Source organism: Arabidopsis thaliana, assembly GCF_000001735.4.
Source record: "Arabidopsis thaliana chromosome 1 sequence".
NCBI lineage: Eukaryota > Viridiplantae > Streptophyta > Magnoliopsida > Brassicales > Brassicaceae > Arabidopsis > Arabidopsis thaliana.
Window position 1 is genome coordinate 8,719,618 of NC_003070.9, and position 14,890 is coordinate 8,734,507.

General features: G+C 36.7%; 4 protein-coding genes and 1 pseudogene across 5 annotated transcripts; 2 read left to right on the plus strand and 3 right to left on the minus strand.

Annotated features, from left to right (window-relative positions):
• Positions 1–691: 691 nt before the first annotated feature.
• AT1G24600 (uncharacterized protein) lies at positions 692–1,104 on the plus strand. The gene has a single exon (NM_102302.1). It carries the CDS (start codon positions 758–760, stop codon positions 974–976), a length of 219 nt encoding a protein of 72 aa, NP_564221.1. The 5' UTR covers positions 692–757; the 3' UTR covers positions 977–1,104.
• Positions 1,034–3,208, minus strand: AT1G24610 (Rubisco methyltransferase family protein). The gene is made up of 4 exons (NM_102303.5): positions 2,773–3,208; positions 2,102–2,571; positions 1,756–2,019; positions 1,034–1,663 (listed from the first exon to the last, which is right to left on the minus strand). The coding sequence occupies exons 1-4, from the start codon at positions 3,092–3,094 to the stop codon at positions 1,289–1,291; spliced, it is 1,431 nt and encodes a 476-aa protein (NP_564222.1). The 5' UTR covers positions 3,095–3,208; the 3' UTR covers positions 1,034–1,288.
• Positions 3,209–4,009: 801 nt separating this feature from the next.
• Positions 4,010–5,094, minus strand: AT1G24620 (EF hand calcium-binding protein family). Its single transcript, NM_102304.3, has one exon. The coding sequence runs from the start codon at positions 4,834–4,836 to the stop codon at positions 4,276–4,278; it is 561 nt and encodes a 186-aa protein (NP_173866.1). The 5' UTR covers positions 4,837–5,094; the 3' UTR covers positions 4,010–4,275.
• A 1,077-nt stretch (positions 5,095–6,171) lies between these two features.
• Positions 6,172–7,595, minus strand: ZFP7 (zinc finger protein 7). Its single transcript, NM_102305.2, has 2 exons — positions 7,344–7,595; positions 6,172–7,044 (listed from the first exon to the last, which is right to left on the minus strand). The coding sequence occupies exon 2, from the start codon at positions 7,019–7,021 to the stop codon at positions 6,392–6,394; it is 630 nt and encodes a 209-aa protein (NP_564223.1). The 5' UTR covers positions 7,022–7,044; positions 7,344–7,595; the 3' UTR covers positions 6,172–6,391.
• Positions 7,596–9,662: 2,067 nt separating this feature from the next.
• On the plus strand, positions 9,663–13,064 carry AT1G24640 (annotated as a pseudogene; the record flags this gene model as incomplete). The annotated part of the gene is made up of 1 exon: positions 9,663–13,064.
• Positions 13,065–14,890: the final 1,826 nt, after the last annotated feature.

Sequence of the window (14,890 nt, forward strand, 5' to 3'; positions counted from 1 at the left end):
TACGATTTTAATCTCCTACGGACATTGTTTTTATTTTTCTGGTGATCCTTTTGAAAAAATGATTTCGATTGTATATGTATTTGTCAAGCTCCGGTTTTGGTTTAATTTGATATCCAATAATAATCCCAATTAGAATCCTCTAAGCTTACCACCCGGTTAATCTATATGTCCCCACACACTTATCTTCTTTCGTCAAACAAAAGCAATTCTTACGGAGAAAAGTAGTTTCTAGTCTCTATCAACTTTTCAAACAACTCTTTCTCAATTTAATTTGTTTTAGCTTCTAAACTTTGAAACCTCATAAAAAAGAAGGTCAATAATCTTTGAAGAATCTTAGTCTTCGGTTGAAGAAAGAATTGGCGTACCAGTAATGATCACAAATCACAAGTGTCTTAGCTTTGTTGCCGACACGTAACCCAAAACTCTCACCCAACACCGACCCTCTTTTTCATGATGTTTACAAGGAGAATGATACGACTCTTCTTTGCTTTTAGATAACATCACCATTACAAATTCGTCTTAATTATCGTATATATATTATTGACACACAAAGAGAGAGATATGTGTAAGAGACTAATTTGGCGTTGCCCACCAACCTAACTTCCCTTCTACTTCATCAACAACTCGTGTCCACTTTCTCATACTAACCTTGGTTCAAGATTATAATTATAAACACGCCTCCCGCGTGAATAGACAACGCAAACATCATAAAAACATCATAAGAAGAAGAACTCTTTGGCTTCACTCCCGATTTGTAATGGAGAAGAAGGCCAATCATGGAGATGATGTGCAAGAGAGTGTTCCTATTATCCATAGCCAAGTCGTGAAGATCAAAAGGGAGTTTGAGAAGATACAACACCCGTCACTAAAGCAGCCTGAGATGCCGTTAGTGTTCCGCGAGATCATGGGTCCACGTCGTTCCCGTTCTCCCCTCGGTTTAGGAGAGCGAGAGAGATCAATCCCGGTTGGGAATTGATACAAAAGGAGAGAGAGCTAGATATAGATGATCCTCTGTGTGTTGGGGTTTATCTTTCAATGTAAATATCTTTGGTTAATATGATGAGTCTCCTGTTTAATATCCTGAAACAACATCTCTTTTACCTCTCATTTTAATCTCCCTTCTCTAGTTCATAGATTCATGTAATCTAATCCTTGAGGATGAAAATGCTAGTTAATAGAGAAATAGTGGTCGGTATATGTTTTTCAAAATGAATAACCTTAAACATACTCATCTTGGAAATTGACGTTTGAAACAAGCCAAGCTTAGAGAACTTACAGGAGGTGGTTCTTATGCAGCAGTTGGTGTCTCCTTAGAAGATAGCAACTTAACCCTTCTGGTGAGGTCTTTCATGACATCTATGATCACTGATTTCTTCTGGATTCGGTACTTGATACTCAATTCTGCTGTGGCTGAAACACCTTGTTTGATTATAGCCTCATCTTCCATTATTTTTGTCGGAAAATGGCTCAATGCAATCACACACAGAGCGATTACAGTACGGAAAACGGCAATCTCGTTTGCAATTCCAAAAGGGGCTACGGCGGATAAAGATTTCAGCGTGTCTGAGTCATGCTTCTCTACTTCCACCAGTTCACCACAAAGCAGTATCCTTAACGCCGCCAATAGTCGTCCCTCTACTGGCTCTGGGCCTCCAATGGTTACCTATTAGTATAAGAAGAAAATAGTTAGAGATTCTTCTTCTCGGAAATAAATAGTACTTAAAATATCGTGATATAGAAATGGCGGTTTAAAACCTTCAGATTTGGCATTTCCCCGGCTAAATTTAACTGGGAAAGCAGCTGATGTTGCCATGGAGCTGGTGAAGAGAATTTTGGGGAAGAAACACCAGCCGCCATGCTAGCCGCATCCATAAGCTGTTCATCGTATTTAAGCTCAATTGTATCGTATGGATTTGATTCGATCACAAATCCGTAGTCCAAAAGGAAAAAATCATTACTAAGGCAACCATAGTTAAGTAGCAAAGGATCGTTTTCTTTGACTTCAGTCTCTGCAACAACCTAATGCACAACAAAAGAGAAACATCATTTACATTCAGTTAAACAAAAAGCCAGTTTAAAACCAGAGATCTAAAACGCAAACCTTAACAAGAGTATTAGAGTCAGCTCCGTTCTGTTCTTGAATGATCCGAGCATTAGGTTTGAAGCTGTGGTTGCACATATCTATCAAAGGAAGCATCATGGGAACATCATCAGAAGATCCACCTTGAAGCTTTTTATTACCATGTAAACGAAACGCTCTAGTTGAAACAGCTGACATAGTCCACCCTAGGGCAGATGCATTTACATCTTGGCCACTGAAAGGATGATCACTAGCCTTAACATCTTCAAGAGTACGTCTAATCTCTTGCTCAAACTCAAGAAGAAAACGGCATCTTTTGTTGACCTGGTGGAGAAGAGGAGCATATTGCAAGTTTTTGATATCTTCTCCGGGAAAGAATATGGGAACAGTATAAGTTTCCGGGAGATTGCTAATGTATGGCCACCAGAAAGAATCTGCATTGGCTCTTTCTTGTAACAACCTCAATCCCAATTTCATTGCCCACAGTTCTTCTGCCAAATTTTGTCGAAATCAGTAACTCTTACAAAATCAACCAAATTTTGAAAACTTGATTCTACAGAATCCTATAAGCTAAGATTTAGATTTAAGACCAAGTAGCACCACTATGTAAGCTTTAGGATCCTCTAGATGCAAATTTCCAGTAATCGCATTGAACAACAGCGAGATTCATTGAGGAACGGATAAGTACTTACCAGGAACACGACGGGCCAATGCGGAGAGGAGAGAGGACGATGAAGATGACGAATCATCTGATTCGAAGCGTAAGGGAACGTGAGGAGGGAGAGAGATTAGGTCGGTGCCTGGAGAGATTTGCTCGGTGGAAATGAGTCCGATACCAAATTGAGTCTCCTGAGAGAGCTTAACCGCGTGGTGAACGAAGCCGCCTTCTCGCTTGATCCACCGGATGAGGTCTGGTGGATGAGGCGCCAACCGTGACGGCAGAGACGCGGCCAAACATGTGAAGGGACGGATTTGAGCTGCTAGAGAAGCTATCGCCATTTTCGAATTGGCCATGAGTTCCGACGAAGCGGACCCGGTTCACTGTTGCTAGAGGATTAAGATCCGGACCGGGTTTAGTTTTTATTCGGCGCCTGGGTCCATTGTTAAAAGGAATACTAAAACTAATGGGCTTGTTAGTTAGTTTTTCGTCGTAAATGGGCTTTTGAAAAAAATAACGTTTGCGTTTGTATTAAAAATTTACAAAATTTAGTTATGTTAAATCATTTTTTTTTAATATGCATACACCAAAAATTTTACAAATGAGTTCATCTTTTTATGTTAGTTTGTTGCGAACCAAAATTCATAAACGGTAAATAAAAATCGTTTTGTTCATTGCAAATTTGGAACCATTCAAAGCATTTGTAAAAACTTAAAGACAAAGATGAACAGATGTTACATTTTGATGTTCGATTATCAACATATTTGGTTCTTATACTAAATATTTGAATAAATTTGGTACCCTAAACTTATAAATATAAATTTCTAATGATTAGTGAAGAATCGTAATATATGATTTGAATATTATTGATTATTGATTTTGAGATTGAATAGTGTTTTTAGGGATGAAATGTGATCATATTTTGATTTCAAAAACGACATAAATTCCTTATTTTTGTTGAGCGGTTTAGATTGAAGGAAATTAATTTTATTGAACGGTTTAAATTGAATCGAATCATATAAAATTTAGAAGATTGTTAAGACCAAATTACCCTTAATGATTTGGAATAGCAAAGAACAAAATCCAAAATTAAAATCAAAATTGAGGCCAAATTAGACAAAATTTCAATTTGTACTTCCCTTTTAATAATAAAGGGATAATTTTTAGGTGTAAAAACAAACCCAAAAACTAGCATTCGAAACAAATGCAATAGACATATGTCAAAGAAATTAGCTTATAATGTAGAGTAAGAAATGAGATTTGTGGTTATTATTTATTCACATAATTTTCACTGTATATGCATTCAAATTAATCAAGTCCCAAAGCAGAACTGAATACAAAAAAAAGAGAGATAAATTAAAATTTTAAAATCACGTTATCTTGAAGGGAATTACAAATCCCAAAGAACAAAGACAACAACAAAAAAAAAAAAGATTGAAACAATGGTGGAATAATAAACAATGACGACGAAAAGGAAGAACACGAAAAAGAAGAAGAAACGGAGAATTCAGTTTCAGCAGTGTCCACGAAAGAAACTCTACCTCGGACCACCTCCCATGACATTATCACGTCTAGATCCCATAGTCATCATAATCTTAAACTCTTCAAAATCAATCGTACCATCACCATCTTTATCAACACCACCAATCATCTTCCTACACTCCGCGATCGAACATTCATCACCAAGACTCCTCAAAACCTCATGCAACTCCTCAGCCGATATCGAACCATTCCCATCGATATCGTAAACCGAAAACGCATCTTTCAGATTCTCCAAAACATCATTTTGATCCATACCTTTCGTGTTCAGCTCCACAAACTCTTCAAAGTTTATGTAACCATCTCCTTTACGATCTATCTCAGTGATCGCTTTCTCTAGTTCTTCTTCTGGTACCTCATGACCTAGACTCGTCATTATTGCACCAAGTTCCTTTGACGAGATCTTACCATCTCCGTTCACGTCGAATTTCTTGAAAACTGCTTCGAGTTCTCTGATCTCTGTTTTGCCTGAACGTGCCTTTTGAAGGTAAGGTGAATCAGCTCCGATGCCGACATTGGAAGATGAACCACCGTTGGATCCTTGGTTTTTGTTGAACATATTGTTATTGTTCCAAAATCACACAAATGAGAAGAGAAAATCGGATTAAGAGAGATATTCGTATTTGTGTGTTTCCCAAAGGAAGCGGATGATTCTCTTGATCGCTAGCTAATTTTGGAAATTTTGTCAACTAAATCTGGAAGATTTCCTAAAAACTCTCTCAGTTTTATGTAAATCCGTAATTAAAATATGGATATGAATTAAATAAATATTTGACATTTTTGTGTCATGCGTAAGTACTGCTCTTCCAATATCGAGTAGCGACCGCTTCTCTCTAATAACCTTTACATGATAACAGATTTTGTATGATTATTTAGTTTCTGAATTGTTAAAACATCATAATCAGAACTTTATAATTATCATTCCAAAGTCAAAATGATTATTAATATTTAAACAAGCAATTGGGTGTATAAGGACGAAATAAATATACACTTGATGTTGATTACTTGCATTTAGTAGCGTAAATAATGATTTTGTAATAGTATAAAGCCAACTTCGTCCGAATGTCTCCCACTAATCTCGGCACAATCACGGTCTACGGATTATTTCGTTCTTTTGAACATAGCTATATATTACTTTAAAAATGTTTGGTTAATAGATTATACTCTGTACTTCAAAAAAGAAACTAGATACGCTATATGTACTTTATCACACATCCTACAATTATTTGAGTTGGTCGTACTTTTACTATATGTAGTTTTCTTTGATTTATTCGTATAAAGAACTTATAAAAATTTTGCACAAAAAAAAAAAGAACTTATAAAATAAAAGATGCTCAATTTTAATATTGGTTGTCTAGTCAAAGTTTTAAAATTTATTCATATTTTGACCATGTAAACAAATAAGCTTTGATTAGTGAGGTTATGTAAACAATATATACAGATTAATTTTGCCCCCAAAAAAAAAATATAGATCATATGAGAAAAAATGAATCACAAGAATTTACCGCATATATGGCAACAAAATTCATTAGAACTTCAGAGTTTTATTTATTTATTTGGAACTTCAGAGTAAGCAACTTTAGTTTAGGAATTCTTAGCAAAAAAACTTTAGTTTTTAGGAATAAATATATGGAAGTGAAGACACAAACATGCAAGAAAAGAAAACAACTTGTAATGAATTTGCAAATAATGGAGACATCAATGTCTTAAAGTTGATTCTGGTTAAGACATAATTTGATATGCATGATAAATAAGATGGCTTAAATCGGTTAGTATGTTCAGGTGTCCAAATATTAAATCTACTTTGGTCGACGTTTTGGCATGTCTGGCTCAGTTTCCGCGAGAAGACATACAAATGATTCAATCTTTCATGAACGAAACAAAATTTTTCCACCGAACATACTAATGTTTTTCACTTCCTAGATGAAAATAGTTAATGATTTAACTGGTGTGGGAGCTCGTATAATGGTATGAATGAAACCGTAATGTAATGAACAACCTCATTTAATATAACAACAAAGTTTTTCATCAATTTCTATCAACTGTCTCCAACTTATCTTCTGTATGTCTAACAATAGAAAAATAACAATAAAGATATAATCTCCTTAATCCTTTTAGAGTCTTAAGGTAAGATCAGGCTTTGAGCTATTATTATCTACACCTCCATTTGCCGCAACCGAGTTCAAATCAAGGCCTGACTCAGTACTAGCCACCACAACCACCGGAGCCTCAGCTTCCTCAACCACCTGACGGAAGCTGCCGGGCCAGAAGAAGTCGCTACCACCATCGTCATAGTCAAAGAACAACGGCACGGTGTTACCAAAATACCCTTGATGATGAAACCTAGAAACAAGAGGCTGAGGCTGAGATAAGGTGTGATGAAGTAAACCGGAGTGAGCTTGCATCCCAAGGGAAGAAGAAGTGTATGTGTAAGGCCTGTGATGGTGACCAAACATTCTTCCCATGTGCATTGCTCGTTTGGCCATTGTTCTTTCTCGCTTGTGTGCGTTCTGGTGACCTCCAAGAGCTTGAGAGCTATAGAACTTGCGTCTGCAGTAGTTGCAAGAGAAGACTCTTGGGTTTGCTTCACACTTTGTGCTCTTTGTGTCATCGTTGAAAGTATCGTTGAGCTTGAGATCGAGTGAAACATGGTTTGATTCTGGTTTGGACAGATCTTGATTTGACGAGGCTTCTCCTCCTCTGCTGGCTGGTGTTTCTCGTGAGGCATCATCAGATTCCGTCATTTATTCCAAGTTTTGGTCTTAACCTGAAATCATAATTAAGTCAAAGCAGAACAACAAAACTTGTCGAATCTATAAATCTAAGATATTGAGCAAAGAAGCAAGTAAAGACTTATACAGAGTTAACAACTTGGTTCAAGACCTAAAAACAAAGTTCTTGAATTCGGACAAGAATCAGCAAGTCCGTAGCATAAAGAAGACCAATCTAAATGAAGCTTTAAAGTTTTAATCCAAGGAAGTAGTAAGGATAATATAAACAAGAATCGAAGATCAGAGAGAGAGAGAGACAGAGAGAGATAAGAAGTTTGGAGGGTACTGTGCTTACGAGATCTGGGAAGAGACAGCCGACAGAAGCTGAAGTAGTTGACTTGGAAGCTATGAAGAGGAAGAAGAATCTAAATAAGAAAAGTGGTACTCTATGTGTTTACCAGAAATGGGTCAATTCACATGTAGAGAAAATAAAGACAGATAGAAGAGATAGGATTGGTGAAGAAGAGCATAAGAATAAGAGGTACTGAGAGAGAGAGAGAGAGAGAGAGAGAGAGAGAGTTATGTTTAAACAAATGTGGAAACGCAAATGTTGGAGAGATGGAGATGGTGTCTGGTGAAACACATGGGAGAATAAAAGTGTCTGCCAGTTAGACTTTTAGACCTCTGTTTTTTTCTCTATAGTTCAACGATTTTTTTAGGGGCACTTAGCCAAATAGTAGTATTATTTTTTCTAAATTAATCAAGTAAAGTACTCTGCTTTTTCTTAAATATATATAGAAATAGAACCAAGAAATATTTTGAATTACTTTATTACAGTGTTCGTAAAGATGTAGCCGTATAGGCGTTGGTATGCACGTCTTCGAAAGTAGTGTTTATTATACGTTCATTGTGATGTGCTATAGATAAACTTTGTCGCATCAATAAGTTTTGAAAACATTTCGAAGTTGTTGAATAGTCATGATTTGTTGAAAAGATTTGAATTAGATGTGTGAAAATTGAAATCTGTATATAAGAAAAAAGAAAGCAGATAAACAAATTGTATGTTTTATAGTTAGAAAAACAAACATAATATTGTTGAATTATTTATAGCACTCGTCAGAGTTCTTCATTTAATTTGGATATTTTCATGAACATTTAATAATTGAACTCGGCCACTTATATAGTAGGAAAAAACGAATAGAGAGCAACGAATTTGATAATGTTGCATGGAGCCCATACATTCATTCCCCCGGCTTTACCTTTACTTTTGGATGTGGACATTTCTTGCTGTGTTTTTTCTGATATATCACATGTGATTTTAAAGTCTCTGCTTTCTTTGTCTCATTTCTATCTAACTTTTCTTTTTTTTGCAAAGTTTTTGTTAAAAAAAACTTTTTTCCGATACTGTCTCTGTGTGGTATGTTACCAAATCACTCGTGCGGTGAAAAATAAGGTGTTATGTTTTTCTTGTTCTATGAAAACGTTGTTAGTAATCAATTTTTTTTATTACTAGTCGCTAAATTTTGTCATAATCACTAAACTTTGTTACCAAAACTACTAGAGTGAACCGAGTAACCAACGACTGTAAAACAAACCAAAGTTAATCGTTGCCATTAATTGCTAACAACTACAAAACGAAAAAGAAAAATATCGTTGGTCATTGTTGTTGTTGCTAGCAGCTATAAAACGTACGTGACCAATGATATTTTCCGTTGTTTTACCATCGGATGAGTCTTCATAGAGGGGTTTGTGTGTGTGGAACAATTCAAGCCAGGGCAAAATCAATCTTGGGATCGTGGCAAAAGACAAAGAGATAATGGTGTCTCCATATTTTATCTTTTTTTGTCTTTAATTCGTTGAGTGATTATGACATCTGCCCACTTTTGTTCCATTTCCATCCCAACTTGTCTGTGGGCCTTTGTGCCCACTTCAATTCATTAGCTTTCCCAATCACATTTCACAAATGATTGTTCCATCGTTTCTATGTTGCTGGTTGGTATTTTTAAGATTTTGTAAAAACTTTTTTCCTTGGGTAACAAGAAGTTGAACAATCAAATAATTTTAGTAAAAACATTAGTGGACAAATGCCACTATGAAAATGGAGCTTAAAATTGGTTGTATCCACACCATAAAGTAGTAGTGACTAGTGAGTTTCAACTGAGTCTTATACTGTTGATTCGTAGTTCAATGTGGTCAATTAATTATTTAGAGCAGTTTTCGGTAGAATTATGCAAAACTCATTACTGAAATCAGCATCCAAATAAGCTATTTTGAAATCTCATTACTTACCAAAATTCTTTTCATCAAATTCTCACCAAAATTTGCTAGACATTCTAAAATGACTTGATGCAATCATCAATGTTTTCTATAGTACAAACTAAGAAGTTGTTGCGCTACGAAGTAAAAGTTAGGTTATATATTTTGGTTATAGTTCGCTTATAATTTTGGACTTAGTTTTCCGAATATATTTATGTCTTTCGCGGGCTTAGTTTTTGAAAAAGTTTCGACTCTATTGGTCTTAATTGAGGGATAAAATTCTTTCTTGTACGATTTTAATTTTTGGTCGAATATCTCATATATACCGTATGAGGTCAAAAACTCAGCCCTCATGTGAGCAGCTAGCTACGTGATCAAGGAGCTGCGTAAAAAACACTTCCATGAGTTGCTTTTCTTGATGGAAACGATGCATTCAAGAGATGATTTGGTTGATATTCAAAGCTGGCTGGAATATGACCAAGTATATACAGTTGAGCCGGTTGGAAAATGTGGAGGTTTAGCTTTGCTTTGGAAGAGTAGTGTTCAGGTGGATCTGAAGTTTGTAGATAAGAACCTGATGGATGCTCAAGTACAGTTTGGAGCTGTTAATTTTTGTGTTTCTTGTGTTTATGGAGACCCAGATAGAAGTAAAAGAAGTCAGGCCTGGGAAAGAATTTCAAGGATTGGAGTGGGTAGAAGGGATAAATGGTGTATGTTTGGTGACTTCAATGACATTCTTCATAATGGTGAGAAAAATGGAGGTCCGAGAAGAAGTGATTTAGATTGTAAAGCCTTTAATGAGATGATTAAAGGTTGTGACCTTGTGGAAATGCCTGCTCATGGTAATGGTTTTACTTGGGCTGGAAGGAGAGGAGATCACTGGATTCAATGCAGATTAGATCGGGCTTTTGGTAACAAGGAGTGGTTCTGTTTCTTCCCGGTCTCTAATCAAACCTTTTTAGATTTTCGAGGTTCAGATCATAGACCGGTTTTGATAAAGCTGATGTCGTCTCAAGATTCTTATAGAGGGCAGTTTCGTTTTGATAAGAGGTTTCTGTTTAAAGAAGATGTTAAAGAAGCTATTATCAGAACTTGGAGTAGAGGCAAACACGGAACCAACATATCAGTGGCAGATAGATTGCGTGCTTGCAGAAAGTCCCTGAGTTCTTGGAAGAAACAAAATAACCTAAATTCCCTTGATAAAATCAATCAACTTGAGGCTGCTCTGGAAAAAGAACAGTCTTTGGTCTGGCCGATTTTTCAAAGAGTTTCTGTTTTAAAGAAGGACCTAGCAAAAGCCTATAGAGAAGAGGAGGCTTATTGGAAGCAAAAGAGTAGACAGAAATGGCTCAGAAGTGGGAATAGAAACTCTAAATATTTTCATGCTGCTGTGAAACAGAATAGGCAAAGGAAAAGAATTGAAAAGCTGAAAGATGTGAATGGTAACATGCAAACTTCAGAGGCAGCAAAAGGGGAAGTGGCTGCTGCTTATTTTGGGAATCTGTTTAAGTCCTCAAACCCTTCAGGCTTTACGGATTGGTTCTCAGGTTTGGTGCCGAGAGTATCTGAAGTTATGAATGAGAGTCTTGTTGGAGAAGTTAGTGCTCAGGAAATCAAAGAGGCTGTTTTCTCTATCAAGCCAGCTAGTGCCCCTGGTCCAGACGGTATGTCTGCTTTGTTTTTTCAACACTACTGGTCCACTGTTGGAAATCAGGTTACATCAGAGGTTAAAAAGTTTTTTGCTGATGGTATTATGCCTGCTGAGTGGAATTATACCCACCTTTGTTTAATACCAAAGACTCAACACCCAACAGAAATGGTGGACTTGCGGCCGATCAGTCTTTGTTCGGTCCTGTACAAAATAATCTCAAAGATTATGGCAAAGAGACTTCAACCATGGCTCCCTGAGATTGTTTCTGATACTCAATCTGCTTTTGTTTCTGAAAGATTGATTACTGATAATATTTTGGTGGCTCATGAGTTGGTTCACAGTTTGAAGGTTCACCCGCGTATCTCTTCAGAGTTTATGGCTGTAAAATCGGATATGTCTAAAGCATATGACCGTGTGGAGTGGAGCTATTTGAGATCCCTTTTGCTGTCTTTGGGTTTTCATCTGAAATGGGTTAACTGGATCATGGTTTGTGTTTCATCTGTCACTTACTCTGTTTTGATTAATGACTGTCCCTTTGGGTTGATTATCCTTCAAAGAGGTTTGAGACAGGGTGACCCATTATCTCCATTTCTCTTTGTTCTTTGCACTGAGGGTCTCACTCATTTGCTCAATAAGGCTCAATGGGAAGGAGCTCTGGAAGGAATTCAGTTTTCTGAGAATGGCCCTATGGTGCATCACTTGCTCTTTGCTGATGACAGTCTTTTCTTATGCAAAGCTTCAAGAGAGCAAAGTCTGGTCTTACAAAAGATTTTGAAGGTGTATGGTAATGCGACAGGTCAGACTATTAATTTGAACAAGTCTTCAATTACTTTTGGTGAAAAGGTAGATGAGCAATTGAAAGGTACTATCCGGACTTGTTTGGGAATTTTCACTGAGGGTGGGGCTGGGACCTATCTGGGGCTTCCAGAATGCTTTAGTGGGTCAAAGGTTGATATGTTGCATTACTTGAAGGATAGATTAAAAGAGAAACTGGATGTTTGGTTCACCAGATGCCTTTCACAGGGGGGTAAAGAGGTATTACTTAAATCTGTTGCTTTAGCGATGCCGGTTTTCGCTATGTCGTGTTTCAAGCTTCCCATTACTACTTGTGAAAATTTGGAGAGTGCAATGGCATCTTTTTGGTGGGATTCTTGTGATCATTCAAGGAAGATTCATTGGCAAAGTTGGGAAAGGCTGTGTTTACCAAAAGATAGTGGTGGTTTGGGGTTTCGTGATATCCAGTCTTTCAACCAGGCTCTTCTAGCGAAGCAAGCGTGGAGGCTGCTTCATTTCCCGGATTGCCTCCTTTCTAGGTTGTTGAAAAGTAGATATTTTGATGCTACTGATTTTCTGGATGCCGCTTTGAGTCAGAGACCTTCCTTTGGTTGGAGAAGCATTCTTTTTGGCAGAGAGCTTTTGTCTAAAGGTCTTCAAAAAAGGGTAGGTGATGGTGCCTCTTTGTTTGTATGGATAGATCCCTGGATAGATGATAATGGTTTTAGGGCCCCTTGGAGAAAAAACCTGATATATGATGTGACTTTAAAAGTTAAAGCCTTGTTAAACCCAAGAACGGGGTTTTGGGATGAAGAGGTTCTTCATGACTTATTCCTGCCAGAAGACATTCTCAGAATTAAAGCTATTAAACCAGTGATATCTCAAGCAGATTTTTTCGTTTGGAAGTTAAATAAAAGTGGAGATTTTTCTGTCAAGTCTGCCTATTGGTTAGCTTATCAAACAAAGAGCCAAAATCTGAGAAGCGAAGTCTCTATGCAGCCTTCTACTCTAGGGTTGAAAACTCAGGTGTGGAACCTTCAGACTGATCCAAAGATTAAGATTTTTCTTTGGAAGGTGCTTAGTGGTATTCTTCCGGTTGCCGAGAACTTGAATGGTAGAGGAATGTCGTTGATACCACATGTCAGGTCTGTGGTGAGCTTGGGGAATCGACGAATCATACCTTGTTTCTATGCCCACTCTCTAGACAAATTTGGGCTCTTTCTGATTATCCTTTTCCTCCTGATGGTTTTAGTAACGGCTCTATTTATTCCAACATCAATCATCTCTTGGAGAACAAAGATAATAAAGAATGGCCTATTAACCTCAGGAAAATTTTTCCATGGATTTTGTGGAGGATTTGGAAAAATAGGAACTCTTTCATCTTTGAGGGGATAAGCTACCCAGCTACTGATACAGTGATAAAGATTAGGGATGATGTGGTGGAATGGTTTGAAGCTCAATGCTTAGATGGTGAGGGTTCTGCCCTTAATCCTCCCCTGAGTAATGGTGTTCATTTTGTAGGCAGTGTATCGGAGAATTTATGGATTAAACCTCCAGCGAATTGGGTTAAATGTAACATTGGGGCTTCTTGGTAAAAAAGAAACAATTTTGCTGGAGGGGCTTGGGTTTTAAGAGATCAGGATGGTATAGTGTTGTTACACAGTAGACGTTCTTTTGCTCCTATCTCTAGCAAGGCTGATGCTTTGCTCAGATGTCTCCTATGGGCTATGGAGAGTATGGCCAGTCATAAAATTGATAATATTATCTTTGCCTTTCAAGATAAGTCTCTGATTGGTGCAGTGTTGAGACCAAGGGCGTGGCCTTCTTTTAAAGCTCAGAGTGTGGCTTTAAATAGATCATAGTTACCTTTTTTGGTGTGGAAGGTGGAATTGGAATTTTCTGCTGCAAACAGAGGAGCAAACCTCATCGCCCAAAGTGTTACGGAGGCGTCTCGGTCTCAATCCTATGTGGCTGTGGGGCATCCTTATTGGATGAATGGTGTGTTTGTTGAAGAAAGAGGTTTGTATTCTGTTTGATAGTGAGAAGTCGTTTTGGTGTTGATGCTCAGTGTTTGAGATCAATGGTTTGTATATGGAGGGTTTGGCTTATGTGGTGCTCGATGGTTCAGAGCTTATTCTTTTTTGTTTAGACCACTTTTGAATATGTTGGAGTTGGGTCTTGTGGTAGGCTAACTTGTTCGCTTCACTTTGGTTTAGTTTAGCCTTGTAATCGGTGGTTTCATATTCTGAAACTTTTAATTTTCTAATATAATCCAGATGACAAAAAAAAAAGGTATTTTTGTGAGTACCCAACTTCAAACTTGACCTAAAAATAAAGTAATAAAAAAAGGAGCAAACAAAGAGGATAATCATCTAATTATTTGACTCAATAATATGCATAGATGTAAGACCTCAGTTTGGTTGCTAGAATAGCTCTGTGTTATTGAATATCGAATTTGTCATTTGCTACGAACTTGATCATGATAACCCTTACTTTTAAAGTTTTTCCTAACAGTAATTTTCCTCAGTTTATCAAAAACACCACCGTTAAATGGTAGGACTGGTCCAAATGATTATAGAACTTCCAATGAGAAAAAATATATGATATTTGACAATTATAATTTACTATCAATAAAAGTAAGTTTCTTTTTAGTTTATTATAATCATATATATTTCAGTTGTATTCAATTTTATAATGCTAAAAGCCTAAAACTATAAAACCGTTCCAAAATAAATAAATGAGAGTTTTGGAATTTTCATTATTTTTAAAAAGAAACAAATCTCAGTAAAAAAAAATACAAAAAAGAAAATATAATAAAGAAATGTAGATTTACGAACAGTGCAAATGCATTTTGTTAAAATGCTATTTCAGCAAATAAAGAAACTAAAATAAGATACTGGGCCTAGTTACACAAAAGAAAAAAGAAAATAATACTGGGCCTTAAAATCTATGATTTTTATATATCTGGGCCTGTAAATACAGAAAGATTGCGTCCTTTAACATTCTTTCCTTGGTCAGATGAAAAGGAAACAAATCATTTATTAACAAAACCAAGAAATGGGAAATAACAATAAAAGCACTTCCCTCGCTCAAGTCAATTTAATATTTCCAAAAAAAGCAATAAAATCTGCCGTTTCGTTTTTTCCTTTCTCATTCAATTCAAGAAGAAGAAGAAAATCTCCGCCCAAAAAGTTTCTTCCTTTGAAGTCTTTAAGCCCTAA